The 22,790-nt window shown below is 38.8% G+C and overlaps 1 protein-coding gene and 2 non-coding genes across 3 annotated transcripts; 2 read left to right on the top strand and 1 right to left on the bottom strand.

Moving 5' to 3' along the window:
• Window positions 1-243: 243 nt before the first annotated feature.
• LOC130980901 (uncharacterized) lies at window positions 244-1,473 on the bottom strand. Its single transcript, XM_057904546.1, has 2 exons — window positions 926-1,473; window positions 244-877 (listed from the first exon to the last, which is right to left on the bottom strand). Exons 1-2 carry the CDS (start codon window positions 1,471-1,473, stop codon window positions 244-246), a joined length of 1,182 nt encoding a protein of 393 aa, XP_057760529.1.
• A 13,012-nt stretch (window positions 1,474-14,485) lies between these two features.
• LOC130984693 (small nucleolar RNA R71) lies at window positions 14,486-14,593 on the top strand. The gene has a single exon (XR_009088609.1). It is a non-coding gene; the product is annotated as a small nucleolar RNA R71 (small nucleolar RNA).
• Window positions 14,594-20,190: 5,597 nt separating this feature from the next.
• On the top strand, window positions 20,191-20,294 carry LOC130983752 (small nucleolar RNA R71). Its single transcript, XR_009087730.1, has one exon. It is a non-coding gene; the product is annotated as a small nucleolar RNA R71 (small nucleolar RNA).
• The last annotated feature ends 2,496 nt before the right edge of the window (window positions 20,295-22,790 follow it).

Below are 22,790 nucleotides of genomic sequence, written 5' to 3'. Positions count from 1 at the left end.
TTGAGCTACTTCTTTTGCAACTATACCTTGTACCTTATCCTCTTCTTCTACATCTTCTACCTCAACAACGTCTTTAACTTGAATATCTTCTTTTGAGCTTGGCTCCTCGGGACTCATCGCTTGCAGCGTAGTGCCAGACCTTAAAGTGATGGCATTGATTCCAACTTTGGAGTTTGGTAAAGGTTGAGAAGGAAGTGCACTTGAGCTTGAAGGCTGATTATTGAGGGTAGAAGGTGGTTCCAACTAGGAGATGAGAGCTTGTAAAGTGGAGTTAAGACCATTTATGGTAGAGTTAAGTGTATTCTGAATGACTTTTTGTCCTGGCACAATAGAGCGAAGCATCTTATCATTGGAAGAAGAAGAGGGGTAGGTAATTTGAGGGGCTTGTTGTTGGTTGAATTGAGGTGTTTGGGCTTGCCTTTGGTGAGGTGCTCTGTATGAAGGATTCTGCTGATTCCGGTTCTGTTGATAGTTGCTGTTGTTATTCCATCTTTGACTTCCACCGTTGTCTCTGCCTCCTTGATTGTAATTGTCCCACCATCCTTGGTTGGAATTGTTTCTCCAACCTTGGTTGTAGTTGTCCTGCCATCCTTGATTGTAGTTGCCTCCTTGGCTAAAATTACCGCCTTGCTGATAGTATCCTTGGTTTAGACGGTCGTAGAAATTATGAGTAGCCACCAAGGTATTGTCTTCTGGTTGGAGTTGAGGACATTCGTCAGTATAGTGAGAATATAAAGCACATATTCCACACAATCTCTGAGGGACTAACTGTTGACAATGTTGCTGTGGAGGAGGCGGAGGTTGTTGTTGATTAAGCTGAAGCTGCTTCCGTATATTGGTCATCTCTCCCAGAGTCTTGGCGAGTGCAACTGTCTTACTGCTAGAGGAAACTTTCGCAATAGCATTGGGATGATTGTTCCTCTACCTTGCATTTCGGGTAGACTCAGCCAGATCGGTGATCAGTTGCCATGCTTCTGTCGTCATCTTGTACTTCTTCAGAGAGTCATTACTCATAGCATCTAACGTAGTCTTGTCTTGAGGCTTCATACCTTTTGTGAAATAGCTAATCAACACCAACTGGTCAATCTTGTGGTGGGGACATGAGTCTAGGAGATTCCTGAAGCGTTCCCAGTACTCGTAGAGAGTCTCTGATTTGCCTTGGATAATACAAGAAATTTCTTTCCTCAGTCTATCTGTAACTTCTGCTGGAAAGAACTTTTCCAGGAATTCCCTTCTGAGCAGATCCCAGTTTGTAACAACTTCTACAAGTTGAGTGTAGAACCACTCTCTTGCCTTTCCCTCAAGAGAAAACGGCAAGGTGTATAACCATATAGTAACCTCAGCTGCACCATGCCACCTAGTAGTTGAGCAGGCTGTCTGAAAATCTCTGAGGTGCTTGATAGGCTCTTCAGTAGGTAAGCCATGAAACTTAGGCAATAGATTGATCAGAGTGGTCTTTAGTTCAAAATGCATAGCTAGATTTGGATGACGCACTTGATATGGCTGCAGCATAAAGTTCGGAGCTCCTGCTTCCTAGAGAGTAATCCTTCTAGGCTCCGCCATAGTATCTGTACGTGAATCAACAGAATCAGTAGAAGAGGAGCTTGTTTCTTCCTCAAATGACGCTTTAGACTCAACCTCAGATAAGACTGGTGAATTAGTAGAAACCTCTTCACCACCCTCAGAGGCTAACCGACGCCGAGCTCGCCTAATACGTGAAATAGTTTTTTCGATCTCAAGATCAAACACGGCTAAGCTCGAAACCGGTAGTGAACGTGTCATTCAATGAAAGAAACATATAGCTCATGGTAATAAAATATGAAAAGAAAAATGCAATTATGTAAATAAAATAAATATTTACACCAATTAATAATTTAGTACACTGTTGGAACTCCCCGGCAACGGCGCTGAAAATTGACGGGCGGAAAATTGTCGATTAAGAATTTATAATAAAAATAGCGTTGCGAGTACAGTTCTTAACCGGCGAAAATTACACTTATCAATTTAGAAAGAGTTGTCACAATTAAGAATAAAATACTGGGAGTAGAATTCCCAGGTCGTTTCCCAACGAGTTGAAACAAGGTGCGAATTATTGATCAGGATTTTTTCTGAGAAATTTTTAGAGTTGAAAAATGGAAAAATAAATAATTGAAAATTATGCAAGTAGCAATTAACAAGAGATGTTGTGTATTCAATTTAAAAATCCTTGGCTAGGAGAAAATTAATTGGAGGTTCTATCCTCGTTGAATTTCTTAAGTATAATAGTGAAAGTTGTTGTTCCAATTAGTTATCCTCTTGCAGTTGCAAAGGAAGGTCAATTGGGTACACTAACTCTAACTCACAAGTCCTAGCCCTTTCCTAGGGAAGGACTAGAGTTAGTGGTAATAGAGTTAGACAACAATTTCAAAGTTCAAATTAACACTTGAGTTTTCCAACTCAATGAGTTCCAATTAATAAACTCCCAAGCCAAGTTGAGAGTTTTAAGTCATAACATGAATGCCATTTTTATATAACATGGAATAAGAGGAAATTAGAGACATGATAAATAAAATAAATTAACTAAAGAAAATTTTAAAGCTGATAATTAATCGAATGAATTTGGACAAGAAATTGAATTAAAACTGAAATTGGCTAATTATATTAATAAATATAAAATTAAAAAAATAATAACATGAATCCCAACAATTGAATGGAAAAACACAAGAGTAACGTAAGAGAAAAGCAAACTATAATGACGAAGACTTCCACTGAAGATAGTAGCAACTCTCTCTCAAGATCCAATCCAAGCAAAAGTAAGAAAAATTATGAAAAGCTAAGAACCCTATAAGAGCACAAGGGAATGGATCTCGCATTGGCTAAGTGTGGGGAAGTCCCCCTTCCTAAGTCACCATCATCCAGCACAACTTTCAAGTGGGTAAAACTTCTATCCCTAAGCTTTACTTTCTTACTTGAACATAGTTTGATTGAAAATGATGGTCAACTTAGAGCTCTTTGTGGAATTAAGAGTATGAGAGAGTTATGTAGTGGTTGGAAACATCACTCTAAGTTCATGATGGTTGCATGCTCAAAGTTGAATAGCAATGGGTGGTGTAGAATCAAATTGCATGGGTTGAGGAGAATGTTTGGATGCTTAATTGAGAATTCACAAGCCTTGTCACCCAGATTTAACTATGGTAGTCAACAAGAAGATGGGTGCAAGAACAAGGTTTGGGACCTCAGAATTCATTTCAACAATCAAAACTCTTGGGGCCTTGTCATTTACTTAAGCTTACTTGAAGGCTTTATGCACTTAATTTGGGATCCCGGTGGACATTGGAGATGCAAACATTGGTGGGGATTCAAGGATGAATTCAACCATAAGCCACCATAGCAAGGACCCCATCAATGGTCCAACTTAAGGACTTTAAATAAAAGTGCTAGGTGGGAGACACCCCACCATGGAAACCTCTTTCCGTTCTTTTGTAGATATAATCAATGAATGAATTAAGTTAATATTATAGGTAGTTTTGTCTTATTTTCTATACTCTTACACATATTGCTTTGTTTGATAGATTGTTTGTAGATTCATGTTTTGATTAGAATAGTTGTTGTAAAATTGTATTTTGCTTAAAGTGTAAGTTTTGTTTGTTTTGTATTAGTTAAAAAAATGCTTTTCTTCCTCCACTACTTAGCACCTTCTATAGCACGCTCACCACGTCTTCTTTTCCCCCTAACTTTTGCCTCTTCTTTTTTACCAAATGTGACATTGATGTCCTTGACTTGCTCAAGTATATCAAGACCAGATAACTAGTGCATGAAATTGTGAACATCAACAATGGCGCCAAAGACTTGGAGCTCTCAAACGTGAATCACACTTTGTCACAACTTCGCACAACTAACCAGCAAGTGCACTGGGTCGTCCAAGTAATACCTTACGTGAGTAATGGGTCGATCCCACGGAGATTGTCGGTATGAAGCAAGCTATGGCCATCTTGTAAATCTCAGTCAGGCGGATAAAAAATGGTTATGGAGTTTGATCATTTAAAATATAAATAAAACGTAAAATAAAGATATAGATACTTATGTAAATCATTGGTGGGAATTTCAGATAAGTGTATGGAGATGCTTTGTTCCTTCTGAATCTCTGCTTTCCTACTGCTTTCATCCAATCATTCTTACTCCTTTCTATGGCAAGCTGTATGTAAGGCGTCACCGTTGTCAATGGCTACTTCCCATCCTCTCAGTGAAAATGGTCCAAATGCTCTGTCACAGCACGGCTAATCATTTGTCGGTTCTCGATCATGTCCGAATAGGATACATTGATCCTTTTGTGTTTGTCACTACGGCCAACACTCGCTAGTTTGAAGCTCGTCACAGTCATTCAATCCCTGAATCCTACTCAGAATACCACAGACAAGGTTTAGACTTTCCGGACTCTCAAGAATTCTGCCAATGGATTCTAGCTTATACCACAAAGATTCTGATTAAGGAATCCAAGAGATACACACTCTAGCTCTCGCTTGTAGAACGGAAGTGATTGTCAGACACGCATTCATAAGGATGGATGATGATGAGTGTCACGGATCATCGCATCCATCAGTTTGAAGTGCAGAAAATATCTTAGAATAAGAATAAGCTTGAATTGAATAGAAGAAAAATAGTAATTGCATTAATTCTCGAGGTGCAGTAGAGTTCCACACTTTAATCTATGGTCTGTAGAAACTCCACCGTTGAAAATACATAAGTGATGGTCCAGGCATGGCCGAATGGCCAGCCCCCATGAAGGTCTAAAATCGTATACACTGATTAAAGATCCGTCCAAAGACAAGACTAGACTCTGTTCTAAGGACTAAACGTCCAAAGATGAAAATACAATAGTAAAAAGTCCTATTTATACTAGACTAGCTACTAGGGTTTACAGAAATAAGTCTAAGTGCAGAAATCCACTTCCGGGGTCCACTTTGGCGTGTGCTTGGGATGAGCTTGAGCTTTGCACATGCAGAGGCTTCTCTTGGGGTTAAACGCCAAGTTGTAACATGTTTTTGGCGTTTAACTCTGGTTTGTGATGTGTTTCTGGCGTTTTACTCCAGAATGCAGCATGGAACTGGCGTTGAACGCCAGTTTGCGTTGTATAAGCTCGAACAAAGTATGGACTATTATATATTTCTGGAAAGCCCTGGATGTCTACTTTCCAACACAATTGAGAGCGCGCCATGTGGATTTCTATAGCTCCAGAAAAGCCATTTCGAGTGCAGGGAGGTCGGAATCCAACAGCATCAGCAGTCCTTTTTCAGCCCGAATCAGATTTTTGCTCAGGTCCCTCAATTTCGGCCAGAAAATACCTAAAATCACAGAAAAACACACAAACTCATAGTAAAGTCCAGAAATGTGAATTTTGCATAAAAACTAATAAAAACATCCCTAAAAGTAGCTGGATCCTACTAAAAACTACCTAAAAATAATGCCAAAAAGCGTATAAATTATCTGCTCATCACAACACCAAACTTAAATTGTTGCTTGTTCCTAAGCAACTGAAAATCAAATAGGATAAAAAGAAGAGAATATACTATAAATCTCAAAATATCAATGAATATTAGTTCTAACTAGATGAGCGAGACTTGTACCTTTTTGCTTCTGAACAGTTTTGGCATCTCACTTTATCCTTTGAAGTTTAGAATAATTGGCATCCATAGGAACTCAGAGTTCAGATTGTGTTATTGATTCTCCTAGTTAAGTATGTTGGTTCTTGAACACAGCTACTTTTATGAGTCTTGGCCGTGGCCCTAAGCACTTTGTTTTCCAGTGTTACCACCGGATACATAAATGCCACAGACACATGATTGGGTGAACCTTTTCAGATTGTGACTCAGCTTTGCTAAAGTCCCCAATTAGAGGTGTCCAGAGCTCTTAAGCACACTCTTTTTGCTTTGGATCACGACTTTAACTACTCAGTCTCAAGCTTTTCACTTGGACCTGCATGCCATAAGCACATGGTTAGGGACAGCTTGATTTAGCCGCTTAGGCCTAGATTTATTTCTTTGGGCCCTCCTATCCATTGATGCTCAAAGCCTTGGATCCTTTTTACCCTTGTTTTTTGGTTTTAAGGGCTATTGGCTTTTTTTGCTTGCTTTTTCTTTTTCTTTTTTTTTTGCCATTTTTTTTCACAAGCTTTTGTTATTCACTGCTTTTTCTTGCTTCAAGAATCAATTTTATGATTTTTCAGATTATCAATAACATTTCTCTTTTTCATCATTCTTTCAAGAGCCAACAATTTTAACATTCATAAACAACAAGATAAAAAATATGCACTATTCAAGTATTCATTCAGAGAACAAAAAGTATTGTCACCACATCAATATTATTAAACTAATTTCAAGGATTAATTCGAAACTCATGTACTTCTTGTTCTTTTGTATTAAAAACATTTTTCATTTAAGAAAGGTGAAGGATTCATGGAATTATTCATAGCCTTAAGACATAGACACTAGACACTAATGATCATGTAATAAAGACACAAACATAGACAACCATGAAGTTCAAAAACCGAAAAGCAGAGAGATAAGAACAAGGAAGTTAAGGAAGGAGTCCACCTTAGTGATGGTGGTGCCTTCTCCTTGAAGGACTAATGGTGTTCTTGAGCTCCTCTATGTCTCTTTCTTGCCTTTGTTGCTCCTCCCTCATGGCTTTTTGATCTTCTATAATCTCATTGAGAATGATGGAGTGTTCTTGGTGTTCCACCCTTAATTGGTTCATGTCATCACTCAATCCTTCTAGAGAAGTGTTGAGTTGTTCCCAATAGTTGTTTGGAGAAAAATGCATCCTTTGAGGCATCTCAGGGATTTCTTGATGATGAGCTTCCTCATGAATCTCTTGAGATCCATGAATGGACTCTCTTGTTTGCTCCATCCTTTTCTTAGTGATGGGCTTGTCCTCTTCAATGAGGATGTCTCCTTCTATGACAACTCCAGCTAAGTAGCATAGATGGCAAATGAGATGAGGAAAAGCTAGCTTTGCCAAGGTGGAGGGCTTTTCGGCTACTTTGTAGAGTTCTAGAGAGATGACTTCATGAACTTCTACTTCCTCTCCAATCATGATGCTATGGATCATGATGTCCCGATCCACAGTTACTTCGGATCGGTTGCTAGTGGGGATGATGGAGCATTGGATGAACTCCAACCATCCTCTTGCCACAGGCTTAAGGTCCAGTCTTCTCAATTGAATCGGCTTGCCTTTTGAGTCTCTTTTCCATTGAGCTCCTTCCACACATATGTCCATGAGGACTTGGTCCAACTTTTGATCAAAGTTGACCCTTCTAGTATAGGGGCGTGCGTCTTCTTACATCATAGGCAAGTTGAATGCCAACCTTACGTTCTCTAGACTGAAATCTAAGCATTTTCTCCGAACTATTGTAAGCCAATTCTTTGGGTTTGGGTTCATGATTTGATCATGGTTCCTAGTGATCCATGCGTTTGCATGGAACTCTTGAACCATTAAGATTCTAACTTGTTGAATGGGGTTGGTAAGAACTTCCCAACCTCTTCTTTGGATCTTATGTTAGATCTCCGGATACTCATTTTTCTTGAGCATGAAAGAGACCTCAAGGATCACCTTCTTCTTGGCCACAACTTCATAGAAGTGGTCTTGATGGGCTTTTGAGATGAATCTCCCCATCTCCCATGACTCGGAGGTGAAAGCTTTTGTCTTTCCTTTCCTCTTTCTAGAGGTTTCTCCGGCCTTAAGTGCCATCAATGGTTATGGAAAAACAAAAAAGCTATGCTTTTACCACACCAAACTTAGAATGTTGCTCGTCCTCGAGCAAAAAAAGAAAGAATAGATGAAGAAGAAGAACAGATGAAGGAGAGGGAGAGTGGTGTAGGTTTCGGCTAAGGGGGAGAAGAAAGGGTGGTGTTATGTGAAAATGAAGAAGGATGGAGGGGTTTATATAGTAGAGGGAGAGGGGTTTATGGTTCGGTCATGTAGGGTGGGTTTGGGTGGGAAAGAGATTTTGAATTTTGAAGGTAGGTGGGGTTTATGGGGAAGAGAGGATGGATGTGAGTGGTGAGAGGTGATGGAGAAGGGTGATTGAGGTGATTGGTGAATGATGTTTTGGGAAGAGTGTTATGAAAAGGTGTGAGGGAGAGGGAGAAGGTAGGTGGGGATCCTGTGGGGTCCACAGATCCTGAGGTGATCCTGTGAGGTCCACAGATCTTGAGGTGTCAAGGATTTCTCATCCCTGCACCCTTTAGGCGTGTAAAATGCCCTCTGTATGCAATCCTGGTGTTTAACGCCAGACTGATGCTTGTTTCTGGCATTAAACGCCAGTTCTATGCTTGTTTCTGGCGTTTAACGCCACTTTGCTGCTTGTTTCTGGCATTTAATGCCAGCTTTCCTCAGGGTGTTGGTGCGCAAAATTGTGATCATCAATGGCGCCATCAACATGGTACGCTCAATTGCAATCTCAACTCTTTATCACAACTTCGCACAACAAACCAGCAAGTGCACTGGGTCGTCCAAGTAATAAACCTTACACGAGTAAGGGTCGATCCCACGGAGATTGTTGGTATGAAGCAAGCTATGGTCATCTTGTAAATCTCAGTCACGCAGATTCAAATGGTTATGGAGGATTAATGACTAAAAGATGAATAAAACATAAAATAAGGATAGTGATACTTATGTAATTCATTGTTGAGAATTTCAGATAAGCGTATGGAGATGCTTTGTCCCTTCCGTCTCTCTGCTTTCCTACTGTCTTCATCCAATCCTTCTTACTCCTTTCCATGGCAAGCTGTATGTTGGGCATCACCGTTGTCAATGGCTACAGTCCCGTCCTCTTAGTGAAAATGTTCAACGCGCTCTGTCACAGCACGGGTAATCAGCTGTCGGTTCTCGATCATGTCGGAATAGAATCCAGTGATTCTTTTGCATCTGTCACTAACGCCCCACAATCGTGAGTTTAAAGCTCATCACAGTCATTCAATCCTTGAATTCTACTCAGAATACCACAGACAAGGTTTAGACCTTTCGGATTCTCTTGAATGCCGCCATCAATTCTAGCTTATACCACGAAGATTCCGATTAAGGGATCCAAGAGATATCCACTCAATCTAAGGTAGAACGGAGGTGGCTGTCAGGCACACGTTCATAGGTGAGAATGATGATGAGTGTCACGGATCATCACATTCATCAAGTTGAGGAACAAGTGATATCTTAGAACAAGAATAAGCCGAATTGAATAGAAGAACAATAGTAATTGCATTGATACTCGAGGTACAGCAGAGCTCCACACCTTAATCTATGGTGTGTAGAAACTCCACCGTTGAAAATACATAAGAACAAGGTCTAGGCATGGCCAAGAGGTCAGCCTCCAATGATCTAAGAACTAGACGTCCAAAGATGATCAAAAGATCTAAAGTGATCCAAAGATGAAAATACAATAGCAAAAGGTCCTATTTGTAGAGAACTAGTAGCTTAAGGTTTACAAAGATGAGTAAATGACATAAAAATCCACTTCCGGGCCCACTTGGTGTGTGCTTGGGCTGAGAATTGAAACTTCTATGTGTAGAGACTTTTCTTGGAGTTAAACGCCAGCTTTTGTGCCAGTTTGGGCGTTTAACTCCCATTCTTGTGCCAGTTCCGGCGTTAAACGCCAGAATTTCTTGAGCTGATTTGGAACGCCTGTTTGGGCCATCAAATCTCGGGCTAACTATAAACTATTATACATTGCTGGAAAGCCCAGGATGTCTACTTTCCAACGCAATTGAGAGCGCGGCAATTGGGCTTCTGTAGCTCCAGAAAATCTACTTCGAGTGCAGAGAGGTTAGAATCCAACAGCATCTGCAGTCCTTTTCAGCCTCTGAATCAGATTTTAGCTCAGGTCCCTCAATTTCAACCAGAAAATATCTGAAATCATAGAAAAACACACGAACTCATAGTAAAGTCCAGAAAAGTGAATTTTAACTAAAAACTAATAAAAATATAATAAAAATTAACTAAAACATACTCAAAACATACTAAAAACAATGCCAAAAAGCGTATAAATTATCCGCTCATCACAACACCAAACTTAAATTGTTGCTTCTCCCCAAGTAACTGAAAATCAAATAAGATAAAATGAAGAGAATATGCAATGAATTCCAAAAACATCTATGAAGATCAGTATTAATTAGATGAGCGGGGCTTTTAGCTTTTTGCCTCTGAACAGTTTTGGCATCTCATTTTATCCTTTGAAATTCAGAATGATTGGCTTCTATAGGAACTCAGAATCCAGATAGTGTTATTGACTCTCCTAGTTAAGTATGTTGATTCTTGAACACAGCTACTTTATGAGTCTTGGCCGTGGCCCAAAGCACTCTCTCTTCTAGTATTACCACTGGAAACATACATGCCACAAACACATAACTGGGTGAACCTTTTCAGATTGTGACTCAGCTTTGCTAGAGTCCCCAATTAGAGGTGTCCAGGGTTCTTAAGCACACTCTTTTTGCCTTGGATCACAACTTTATTTATTTATTTATTTATTTTTTAATTCACTTATTTTTCTTGCTTCAATAATCATTTTTATGATTTTTTGGATCCTCAGTAACATGTCTCCTTTTTCATCATTCTTTCAAGAGCCAACATTCATGAACAACAAATTCAAAAGACATATGCACTGTTTAAGCATACATTCAGAAGTCAAAGTATTGCCACCACATCAAAATAATTAATCTGTTATAAAATTTAAAATTCATGCAATTCCTTTCTTTTTCAATTAAGAACATTTTTTCATTTAAGAAAGGTGATGGATTCATAGGACATTCATAACTTCAAGGCATAGACACTAAGACACTAATGATCATGTAATAAGACACAAACATAGATAAACATAAGCATAAAAATTCGAAAAACAGAAAAATAAAGAACAAGGAGATTAAAGAACGGGTCCACCTTAGTGATGGCGGCTTGTTCTTCCTCTTGAAGATCTTATGGAGTGCTTTAGCTCCTCAATGTCTCTTCCTTGCCTTTGTTGCTCCTCTCTCATGATTCTTTGATCTTCTCTAATTTCATGGAGGAGAATGGAATATTCTTGGTGCTCCACCCTTAATTGTCCCATGTTGGAACTCAATTCTCCTAGGGAGGTGTTAATTTGCTCCCAATAGTTTTATGGAGGAAAGTGCATCCCTTGAGGCATCTCAGGGATTTCATGATGAGTGGGATCTCTTGTTTGCTCTATCCTTTTCTTAGTGATGGGCTTGTCCTCATCAATGAGGATGTCTCCCTCTATATTAACTCCAACTGAATTACAGAGGTGACAAATGAGATGAGGGAAGGCTAACCTTGCCAAGGTAGAGGGCTTGTCCGCCATATTATAAAGTTCTTGGGATATAACCTCATGAACTTCTACTTCCTCTCCAATCATGATGCTATGAATCATGATAGCCCGGTCTATAGTGACTTCGGACCGGTTGCTAATGGGAATGATTGAGAGTTGGATAAACTCCAACCATCCCCTAGCCACGGGCTTGAGGTCATGCCTTCTCAATTGAACCGGCTTCCCTCTTGAATCTCTCTTCCATTGAGCGCCCTCTTCACAAATGTCTCTGAGGACTTGGTCCAACCTTTGATCAAAGTTGATCCTTCTAGTGTAGGGGTGTTCATCTCCTTGCATCATGGGCAAGTTGAATGCCAACCTTACATTTTTCGGACTAAAATCTAAGCATTTCCCCCAAACCATTGTAAGCCAATTCTTTGGGTCCGGGTTCACACTTTGATCATGGTTCTTGGTGATCCATGCATTGGCATAGAACTCTTGAACCATTAAGATTCTGACTTGTTAAATGGGGTTGGTAAGAACTTCCCAACCTCTTCTTTGGATCTCATGTCGGATCTCCGGATTTTCACTCTTTTTGAGTTTGAAAGGGACCTCGGGGATCACCTTCTTCATGGCCACAACTTCATAGAAGTGGTCTTGATGCACCCTTGAGATGAATCTCTCCATCTCCTATGACTCAGAGGTGGAAGCTTTTGCGTTCCCTTTCCTCTTTCTAGAGGTTTCTCCGGCCTTGGATGCCATAAATAGTTATAGAAAAACAAAAAGCAATGCTTTTACCACACCAAACTTAGAAGGTTTGCTCGTCCTCGAGCAAAAGAAGAAAGAAGAGAGTAGAAGAAGAAGAAATAGAGGAGATGGAGGTGGCTTTATTTTTCGGCCAAGGGGAAGAAGTAGTGTGTAGGTTGTGTGAAAATGAAGGAGTGAAGATGGGTGTGAGTGGTGAAGAGAATGATGGAATTTGATAGGTGAGGGGTTTTTGGGGAAGAGGTGTTGAGGTGATTGGTGAATGGGTGAAGAAGAAAGAGAATGGTGGGGTAGGCGGGGATCTTGTGGGGTCCACAGATCCTGAGGTGTCAAGGATAATTCATCCCTGCACCAAGTGGCGAGCAAAAATGCTCTTTCTGCCAATCCTGGCGTTAAACGCCAGGCTGGTGCCCATTTCTGGCGTTTAACGCCAGCTTCTTGCCCATTCCTGACGTTAAACGCCAGTCTGGTGCCCCTTTCTGGCGTTAAACACCCAGAATGGTGCCAGACTGGGCGTTAAACGCCCATTTTGCTATCTTCACTGGCATTTAAACGCCAGCAGATTTTCCTCCAAGGTGTGCTATTTTTCTTTCTGTTTTTCATGTTGTTTTTGCTTTTTCAATTGATTTCGTGACTTCCTATGATCATCAACCTATAAAAAACATAAAATAACAAAGGAAAATAGATAAATATAACATTGGGTTGCCTCCCAACAAGCACTTCTTTAATGTCAATAGCTTGACAGTGGGCTCTCATAGAGCCTCACAGATACTCAGAGCAATGTTGGAACCTCCCAACACCAAACTTAGAGTTTGAATATGGGGGTTCAACACCAAACTTAGAAGTTGGTTGTGGCCTCCCAACACCAAACTTAGAGTTTGACTGTGGGGGCTCTGTTTGACTCTGTTTTGAGGGAAGCTCTTCATGCTTCCTCTCCATGGTTACAGAGGGGTATCCTTGAGCCTTAAACACAAAGGATTCTTCATTCACTTGAATGATCAATTCTCCTCTCTCAACATCAATCACAGCCTTTGCTGTGGCTAGGAAGGGTTTGCCAAGGATGATGGATTCATCCATGCACTTCCCAGTTTCTAGGACTATGAAATCAGCAGGGATGTAATGGTCTTCAACCTTTACCAGAACATCCTCTACAAGTCCATAAGCTTGTTTTCTTGAATTGTCTGCCATCTCTAGTGAGATTCTTGCAGCTTGCACCTCAAAGATCCCTAGCTTCTCCATTACAGAGAGAGGCATGAGGTTTATGCTTGAACCTAGGTCACACAGAGCCTTCTCAAAGATCATGGTGCCTATGGTACAAGGTATTGAGAACTTCCCAGGGTCTTGTCTCTTTTGAGGTAATCTCTGCCTAGTCAAGTCATCCAATTCTTTGGTGAGCAAAGGGGGTTCATCCTCCCAAGTCTCATTACCAAATAACTTGTCATTTAGCTTCATGATTGCTCCAAGGTACTTAGCAACTTGCTCTTCAGTGACATCTTCGTCCTCTTCAGAGGAAGAATACTCATCAGAGTTCATGAATGACAGAAGTAAATCCAATGGAATCTCTATCGTCTCAGTGTGAGCCTCAGATTCCCATGGTTCTTCATTAGGGAACTCATTGGAGGCCAGTGGATGTCCATTGAGGTCTTCCTCAGTGGCGCTCACTACCTCTTTCTCCTCTCCAAATTTGGCCATGTTGATGGCCTTACACTCTCCTTTTGGATTCTCTTCTGTATTGCTTGGAAGAGTACTAGGAGGGAGTTCAGTAACTTTCTTACTCAGCTGACCCACTTGTACCTCCAAGTTTCTAATGGAGGACCTTGTTTCAGTCATGAAACTTCGAGTGGTTTTGATTAGATCAGAGACCATGGTTGCTAAGTCAGAGTGGCTCTGCTTAGAATTCTCTGTCTGTTACTGAGAAGATGATGGAAAAGGCTTGCCATTGCTAAACCTGTTTCTTCCACCATTATTGTTGTTGAAACCTTGTTGAGGTCTCTGTTGATCCTTCCATGAGAGATTTGGATGATTTCTCCATGAAAGATTATAGGTGTTTCCATAGAGTTCTCCCATGTAATTCACCTCTTCCATTGAAGGGTTCTCAGGATCATAAGCTTCTTCTTCAGATGAAGCGTCCTTGGTACTACCTGGTGCAGCTTGCATTCCAGACAGACTTTGAGAAATCATATTGACTTGCTAAGTTAATATTTTATTCTGAGCCAATATGGCATTCAGAGTATCAATCTCAAGAACTCCTTTCTTCTGATTCGTCCCATTGTTCACAGGATTCCTTTCAGAAGTGTACATGAATTGGTTATTTGCAACCATTTCAATGAGTTCTTGAGCTTCTACAGGCGTCTTCTTCAGATGAAGAGATCCTCCAGCAGAGCTGTCCAATGACATCTTGGACAGTTCAGACAGACCATCATAGAAGATACCTATGATGCTCCATTCAGAAAGCATGTGAGAGGGACACTTTCTGATCAATTGTTTGTATCTTTCCCAAGCTTCATAGAGGGATTCACCTTCCTTCTGTCTGAAGGTTTGGACTTCCACTCTAAGCTTACTCAATTTTGAGGTGGAAAGAACTTTGCCAAGAAGGCATTGACTAGCTTTTCCCAAGAGTTTATGCTTTCTTTAGGTTGTGAGTCCAACCATATCCTAGCTCTGTCTCTTACAGCAAAAGGGAATAGCATAAGTCTGCAAACCTCAGGGTCAACCCCATTGGTCTTGACAGTGTCACAGATTTGCAAGAATTCAGCAAAAAACTGATGAGGATCTTCCAATGGAAGTCCATAGAACTTGCAATTCTGTTGCATTAGAGAAACTAATTGAGGCTTAAGCTCAAAGTTGTTTGCTCCAATGGCAGGGATAGAGATGCTTCTCCCATAGAAGTCGGGAGTAGGTGCAGTAAAGTCACCCAGCACCTTCCTTGCATTGTTGGCATTGTTGTTGTTTTCGGCTGCCATGTCTTCTTCTTGTTTGAAGATTTCTGTTAGGTCCTCTACAGAGAGTAGTGCTTTAGCTTCTCTTAGCTTTCGCTTCAAGGTCCTTTCAGGTTCAGGGTCAGCCTCAACAAGAATGCTTTTGTCTTTGCTTCTGCTCATATGAAAGAAAAGAGAACAAGAAAATATGGAATCCTCTATGTCACAGTATAGAGATTCCTTGATGTGTCAGAGGAAAAGAAGAATAGAAGGAGGAGGTAGAAGAATTCGAACTTATCAAGAGGGATAAAGTTCGAATTGTGCATTGAGGAGGAGTGTTAGTCCATAAATAGAAGGATGTGAGAAGAGGGGAAGAATTTTCGAAAATAAAGTAAGAGATTTTGAAATAATTAAAAGAAATTTTGAAAAATTGATTGGTGATTTTCGAAAACTAAGATTGAGAAAGTAATTAAGTGATTTTTGAAAAAGATTTTGAAATTAGAAATCAAAAAGATATGATTGAAGACTATTTTGAAAAAGATGTGATTAAAAAGATATGATTGAAAAGTTATGGTTTTAAAGAGATATGATTGAAAAGATATGATTGAAAAATAATTTAAAAATATTTGATTTTTAAAATTAATGACTTGGCTAACAAGAAATTCAAAAGATATGATTCAGACATTAAACCTTTCTCAACAGAAAAGACAACATACTTGAAATGTTGAATCAAATCATTAATTGTTAGCAACTATTTTTGAAAAGTGAAAAGAAATTGATTTTGAAAATATATGATTGAAAAGATATGATTTGAAAAAGATTTGATTTTGAAAAATTATGAAAACTTGACAAAAATTTGAATTAAAAACAAAATCTTCCCTCTTGTGCCATCCTGGCATTAAACGCCTAGAATGGTATACATTCTGGCATTTAACGCCCAAAATGCTACCCTTTTGGGCGTTAAACGCCCAGCCAGGTACCCTAGCTGGCGTTTAAACGCCAGTTTTCCTTCTTTACTGGGTGTTTTGAACGCCCAGCTTTTTCTGTGTAATTCCTCTGCTGTATGTTCTGAATCTTTAATTCTTTGTATTATTGACTTGAAAAGACACAAAGAAATTTTTTTTTGAATTTTTAATGATGAGGAATAATCAAAATGCAACTAAAATCAAATAAACAATGCATGCAAGACACCAAACTTAGAAGTTTGTATACTACTGACACTAACAAATTGAGAATGCATATGAGAAACAACAAAACACTCAAGACAAGAGAATTTAAAGATTAGAGCAAGGAAATAATCAAGAACAACTTGAAGATCAATAAAGACATATGAATGAATTCGAAAAAATGCAAGAAGAATAGAAACATGCAATTGACACCAAACTTAAAATGAGACACTAGACTCAACAAGAAACATAAAATTTTTTTTTTTGGTTTTAAGATTTTATAATTTTTTTTGGATTTTTTTGAAAATTGAGTGAAAAAGAAAATAAGGATATCAAAATTCTTAATGAGAATTCCAGGAATCATGCAATGTTAGTCTAAAGCTTTAGTCTAAAGAAATTAGACATGGCTAGCCAAGCTTCAGCAGGACATTACATTCAAGAGCTAAATTGATGAGAATTAATCAGCTTTGGTGATGATAAGAACATCACCTTGAAACACTAGAATTCATTCTTAGGAACTCTGAAGAAAAATACCTAAGCTAAGCAACAAGATGAACCGTCAGTTGTCCAAACTCAAACAATCCTCGGCAACGGCGCCAAAAACTTGGTGCGCAAAATTGTGATCATCAATGGCGCCATCAACATGGTACGCTCAATTGCAATCTCAACTCTTTATCACAGCTTCGCACAACTAACCAGCAAGTGCACTGGGTCGTCCAAGTAATAAACCTTACGCGAGTAAGGGTCGATCCCACGGAGATTGTTGGTATGAAGCAAGCTATGGTCATCTTGTAAATCTCAATCAGGCGGATTCAAATGGTTATGGAGGATTAATGACTAAAAGATGAAAAAACATAAAATAAGGATAGTGATACTTATGTAATTCATTGGTGAGAATTTCAGATAAGCGTATGGAGATGCTTTGTCCCTTCCGTCTCTCTGCTTTCCTACTGTCTTCATCCAATCCTTCTTACTCCTTTCCATGGCAAGCTGTATGTTGGGCATCACCGTTGTCAATGGCTACAGTCCCGTCCTCTCAGTGAAAATGTTCAACGCGCTCTGTCACAGCACGGCTAATCAGCTGTCGGTTCTCGACCATGTCGGAATAGAATCCAGTGATTCTTTTGCGTCTGTCACTAACGCCCCACAATCGTGAGTTTGAAGCTCGTCACAGTCATTCAATCCTTGAATCCTACTCAGAATACCACAGACAATGTTTAGACCTTCCGGATTCTCTTGAATGCCGCCATGAATTCTAGCTTATACCACGAAGATTTTGATTAAGGGATCCAAGAGATATCCACTCAATCTAAGGTAGAACGGAGGTGGTTGTCAGGCACACGTTCATAGGTGAGAATGATGATGAGTGTCACGGATCATCACAATCATCAAGTTGAGGAACAAGTGATATCTTAGAACAAGAATAAGCCGAATTGAATAGAAGAACAATAGTAATTGCATTGATACTCGAGGTACAGCAGAGCTCCACACCTTAATCTATGGTGTGTAGAAACTCCACCGTTGAAAATACATAAGAACAAGGTCTAGGCATGGCCGAGAGGGCAGCCTCCAATGATCTAAGAACTAGACGTCCAAAGATGATCAAAAGATCTAAAGTGATCCAAAGATGAAAATACAATAGCAAAAGGTCCTATTTGTAGAGAACTAGTAGCTTAGGGTTTACAAAGATGAGTAAATGACATAAAAATCCACTTTCGGGCCCACTTGGTGTGTGCTTGGGCTGAGAATTGAAGCTTCTATATGTAGAGACTTTTCTTGGAGTTAAACGCCAGCTTTTGTGCCAGTTTGGGCATTTAACTCCCATTCTTGTGTCAGTTCCAGCGTTAAACGCCAGAATTTCTTGAGCTGGCTTGGAACGCCTGTTTGGACCATCAAATCTCGGGCAAAGTATGGACTACTTTCTAATGCAATTGAGAGCGTGCCAATTGGGCTTCTGTAGCTCAAGAAAATCCACTTCGAGTGCAGGGAGGTCAGAATCCAATAGCATCTGCAGTCCTTTTCAGCCTCTGAATCAGATTTTAGCTCAGGTCCCTCAATTTCAGCCAGAAAATACCTGAAATCACAGAAAAACATACAAACTCATAGTAAAGTCCAGAAAAGTGAATTTTAACTAAAAACTAATAAAAGTATAATAAAAACTAACTAAAACATACTAAAAACAATGCCAAAAAGCGTATAAATTATCCGCTCATCAGGTGTGCTTTTTCTTCTGCTGTTTTTTTATTCTGTTTTTAATTTTTGCAATTGTTTTGTGACTCCACACTATCATAATCCTGATAAAACATAAAAATTGGGTTTCCTCCCAGTAAGTGCTTCTTTAATGTCAATAGCTTGACAGTGAGCTCTTATGGAGCTTCACAGATCATCAGAGCATTATTGGGACCTCCCAACACCAAACTTAGAGTTTGAATGTGGGGGTTCAACACCAAACTTAGAGTTTGGTTGTGGCATCCTAACACCAAACTTAGAGTTTGATTGTGGGGGCTTTGTTTGACTCTGTATTGAGAGAAGCTTTTCATGCTTCCTATCCATGGTTGCAGAGGAAGATCCTTGAGCTTTAAACACAAGGTAGTCCCCATTCAATTGAAGGACTAGCTCTCCTCTGTCAACATCAATTACAGCTCCTGCTGTGGCTAGGAAGGGTCTTCCAAGAATGATGGATTCATTCTCATCCTTCCCAGTGTCTAAGATTATGAAATCAGCAGGGATGTAAAGGCCTTTAACCTTCACTAACACGTCCTCTACCAATCTATAAGCTTGTTTTATTGACCTGTCTGCCATCTCTAATGAGATTCTCGCAGCTTGTACCTCAAAGATCCCCAGTTTCTCCATTACAGAGAGTGGCATAAGATTTATACCGGACCCCATGTCACATAGAGCCTTCTCAAAGGTTATGGTGCCTATGGTACAGGATATTAAGAATTTACCAGGATCTTGTTTCTTTTGAGGTAGAGTTTGCTGAACCCATGTATCTAGTTCACTGATGAGCAAGGGAGATTCACCTTCCCAAGTCTCATTACCAAATAACTTGGCATTCAGCTTTATGATGGCTCCTAGATATTGAGCAACTTGCTCTTCAGTTACATCTTCATCCTCTTCAGAGGAAGAATAGTTCTCAGAGCTCATAAATAGATGAAGGAAGTTTAATGAAATCTCTATGGTCACTATATGAGCCTCAGATTCCTTTAGGTCCTCAATAGGGAACTCCTTTCTGTCTGCAGGACGTCCCATGAGGTCTTCCTCATTGGGATTCACGTCCTCCCTTTCCTCTTTGGATTCGGCCATTTTGATAATATCAATGGCCTTGCACTCTCTTTTTGGATTCTCTTCTGTATTGCTTGGGAGAGCACTAGGAGGAGTTTCAGTGATTTTCTTACTCAGCTGACCCACTTGTGCCTCCAAGTTTCTAATGGAGGACCTTGTTTCATTCATGAAACTTAAAGTGGCCTTAGATAGATCAGAGACTATGTTTGCTAAGCTAGAGGGGCTCTGCTTAGAATTCTCTGTCTATTGCTGAGAAGATGATGGAAAAGGCTTGCCATTGCTAAACCTGTTTCTTACACCATTATTAAAGCCTTGTTGAGGCTTTTGTTGATCCTTCCATGAGAAATTTGGATGATTTCTCCATGAGGAATTATAGTTATTTCCATAGGGTTCACCCATGTAATTCACCTCTGCTATTGCAGGGTTCTCAGGATCATAAGCTTCTTCTTCAGAAGATGCCTCTTTAGTACTGTTGGATGCATTTTGCCCTCCATTCAGACTCTGAGAAATCATGCTGACTTGCTGAGTCAACATTTTGTTCTCTGCTAATATGGCATTCAGAGCATCAATTTCAAGAACTCCTTTCCTCTGAGGCGTCCCATTACTCACAGGATTCCTCTCAGAGGTGTACATGAATTGGTTATTTACAACCATGTCAATGAGTTCTTGAGCTTCTGCAAGCGTTTTCTTTAGGTGAATGGATCTACCTGTAGAATGGTCCAGTAACATCTTAGAAAGCTCAGATAGACCATCATAGAATATATCTAAAATGGTCCATTCTGAAAGCATGCCAGAAGGGCACTTTTTGGTCAACTGCTTGTATCTTTCCCAAGCTTCATAGAGGGATTCACCATCTTTTTGCTTGAAGGTCTGAATATCCACTCTAAGCTTGCTCAGCTTTTGAGGAGGAAAGAACTTGGCCAAGAAGACCGTGACCAGCTTATCCCAAGAGTCCAGGCTATCTTTAGGTTGTGAGTCCAAACATGTTCTAGCTCTGTCTCTTACAGCAAAAGGGAAAAGCATGAGCCTGTAGACTTCATGATCTACTCCATTAGTCTTAACAGTATCACAGATCTGCAAGAATTCAGTTAAAAACTGATAGGGATCTTCTGATGAAAGTCCATAAAACTTGCAGTTCTACATTAGAGCAACTAGTTGAGGCTTCAACTCAAAATTGTTTGCTCCAATGGCAGGGATTGAGATGCTTCTTCTATAAAAATTAGAAGTAGGTGTAGTATAATCACCAAGCATCCTCCTTGCACCTCCACCATTGTTATTGGGTTCGGCCATGTCTCTTTCTTTTTCAAGATTCTCTATAAGGTTTTCTCTGGATTGTTGTGCTTTAGCTTCTCTTAGCTTCTTCTTTAGAGTCCTTTCAGGTTCAGGATCTGCTTCAACAAGAATGTCCTTATCCTTTCTCCTGCTCATATGAAAAAGAAGAGAACAGAAAAGGAAGAGGAATCTTCTATGTCACAGTATAGAGATTATGTGAGTAGAAGAAAAGAAGAATAAGAATGAAGAAGAGAAAAATTCAAACACAGAAGAGAAGAGAGGGTTCGAATTTTAAGATGAAGAGAAGTGTTAGTAAATAAATAAAATAAATAGAAAGAGATGAGAGGGAGAGAATTTCGAAAATTGTTTTTGAGAAAAGGTTAGTGATTTTCGAAAATTGAGAGAAGAAATAAAATTAAAATTAAAATTTGTAACAATTAGTTAATTAAAAGAATTTTGAAAAAGAGTGAGGAATTTTCGAAAATTAGAGAGAGAAAAGTAGTTAGGTGGTTTTGAAAAAGATAAGAAACAAACAAAAAGTCAATTAGTTAGTTGAAAAAGATTTGAAAATCAATTTTTGAAAAGATGAGAAGTTAGAAAAGATTTTGAAATTGATTTTGAAAAAGATATGATTTAAAAAAAAGAATATTTTGAAAAGATATGATTGAAAAAGATATTTTGGAAAAGATTTAATTTTTAAAATTAAAATTGATTACTTGACTAACAAGAAACTAAAAGATATGATTCTAGAATTTAAAGATTGAACCTTTCTTAACAAGAAAGTAACAAACTTCGAATTTTTGAATCAATCACATTAATTGTTAGTAAAGTTTTCAAAATTTTGAAATGAAATTAAGAAAAAGATTTTGAAATTACTTTTTAAAATTTTCAAAAAATAATAAGAAAAATAAAAAAGATTTGATTTTTGAAAAAGATTTTGAAAAGATAAGATTTTAAAAAATGAAATCTTGACTTGACTAATAAGAAACAACTTATTTTAAAAATTTTTGACTAAGTCAACCCAAAGATTTCGAAAATTATGAGAGAAATAAGAAAAAGATATTTTTTTGATTTTTGAATTTTTAATGATGAGAGAGAAAAACACAAATATGACCCAAAATATAAAAATTATGGATCAAAACACTGATGCATGCAAGAACACTATGAATGTCAAGATGAACACCAAGAACACTTTGAAGATCAAGATGAACATCAAGACTTATTTTTGAAAAATTTTCAAGAAAAGAAAAACATGCAAGACACCAAACTTAGAAATTTTCAATGCTTAGACACTATGAATGCAAAAATGCATATGAAAAACAACAAAAAACACAAAACAAGAAAATATGAAGATCAAACAAGAAGACTTACCAAGAACAACTTGAAGATCATGAAGAACACCATGCATGAATTTTTCGAAAAAATGCATAAATTTTAAAAACATGCAATTGACACCAAACTTAAAAATTGACATTAGACTCAAATAAGAAACACAAAATATTTTTGGTTTTTATGATTTTATTAATTTCTTTTTTTTTCTTTTTTTTGGATTTTTCGAAAATTAATTTGGAAAAACGAAAAAGAAGAAAGATTTTTGAAAACTTTTTGAAAAGAAAATTACCTAATCTGAGCAACAAGATGAACCGTCAGTTGTCCAAACTCGAACAATCCCCGGCAACGGCGCCAAAAACTTGGTGTTGTTGCCGGAATCTTGAATAATCGCTGGCTTCAAACTCAAACAATCCCCGGCAACGGCGCCAAAAACTTGGCGCACGAAATTGTGATCATCAACAATGGCTCCAAAGACTTGGAGCTCTCAAACATGAATCACACTTTGTCACAACTTTGCACAACTAACCAGCAAGTGCACTGGGTCGTCCAAGTAATACCTTATGTGAGTAAGGGTCGATCCCACGGAGATTGTCGGTATGAAACAAGCTATGGCCATCTTGTAAATCTCAATCAGACGGATAAAAAATGGTTATGGAGTTTGATCATTTAAAATATAAATAAAACGTAAAATAAAGATAGAGATACTTATGTAAATCATTGGTGGGAATTTCAGATAATTGGATGGAGATGCTTTGTTCCTTCTGAATCTCTACTTTTCTTCTG

Source organism: Arachis stenosperma, chromosome 5 (genome assembly GCF_014773155.1).
Source record: "Arachis stenosperma cultivar V10309 chromosome 5, arast.V10309.gnm1.PFL2, whole genome shotgun sequence".
In the NCBI taxonomy this organism is placed as follows: Eukaryota; Viridiplantae; Streptophyta; class Magnoliopsida; order Fabales; family Fabaceae; genus Arachis; species Arachis stenosperma.
The sequence above is the reverse complement of the archived record's forward strand: the minus strand, read 5'-3'. Positions and strand labels throughout refer to the sequence as shown.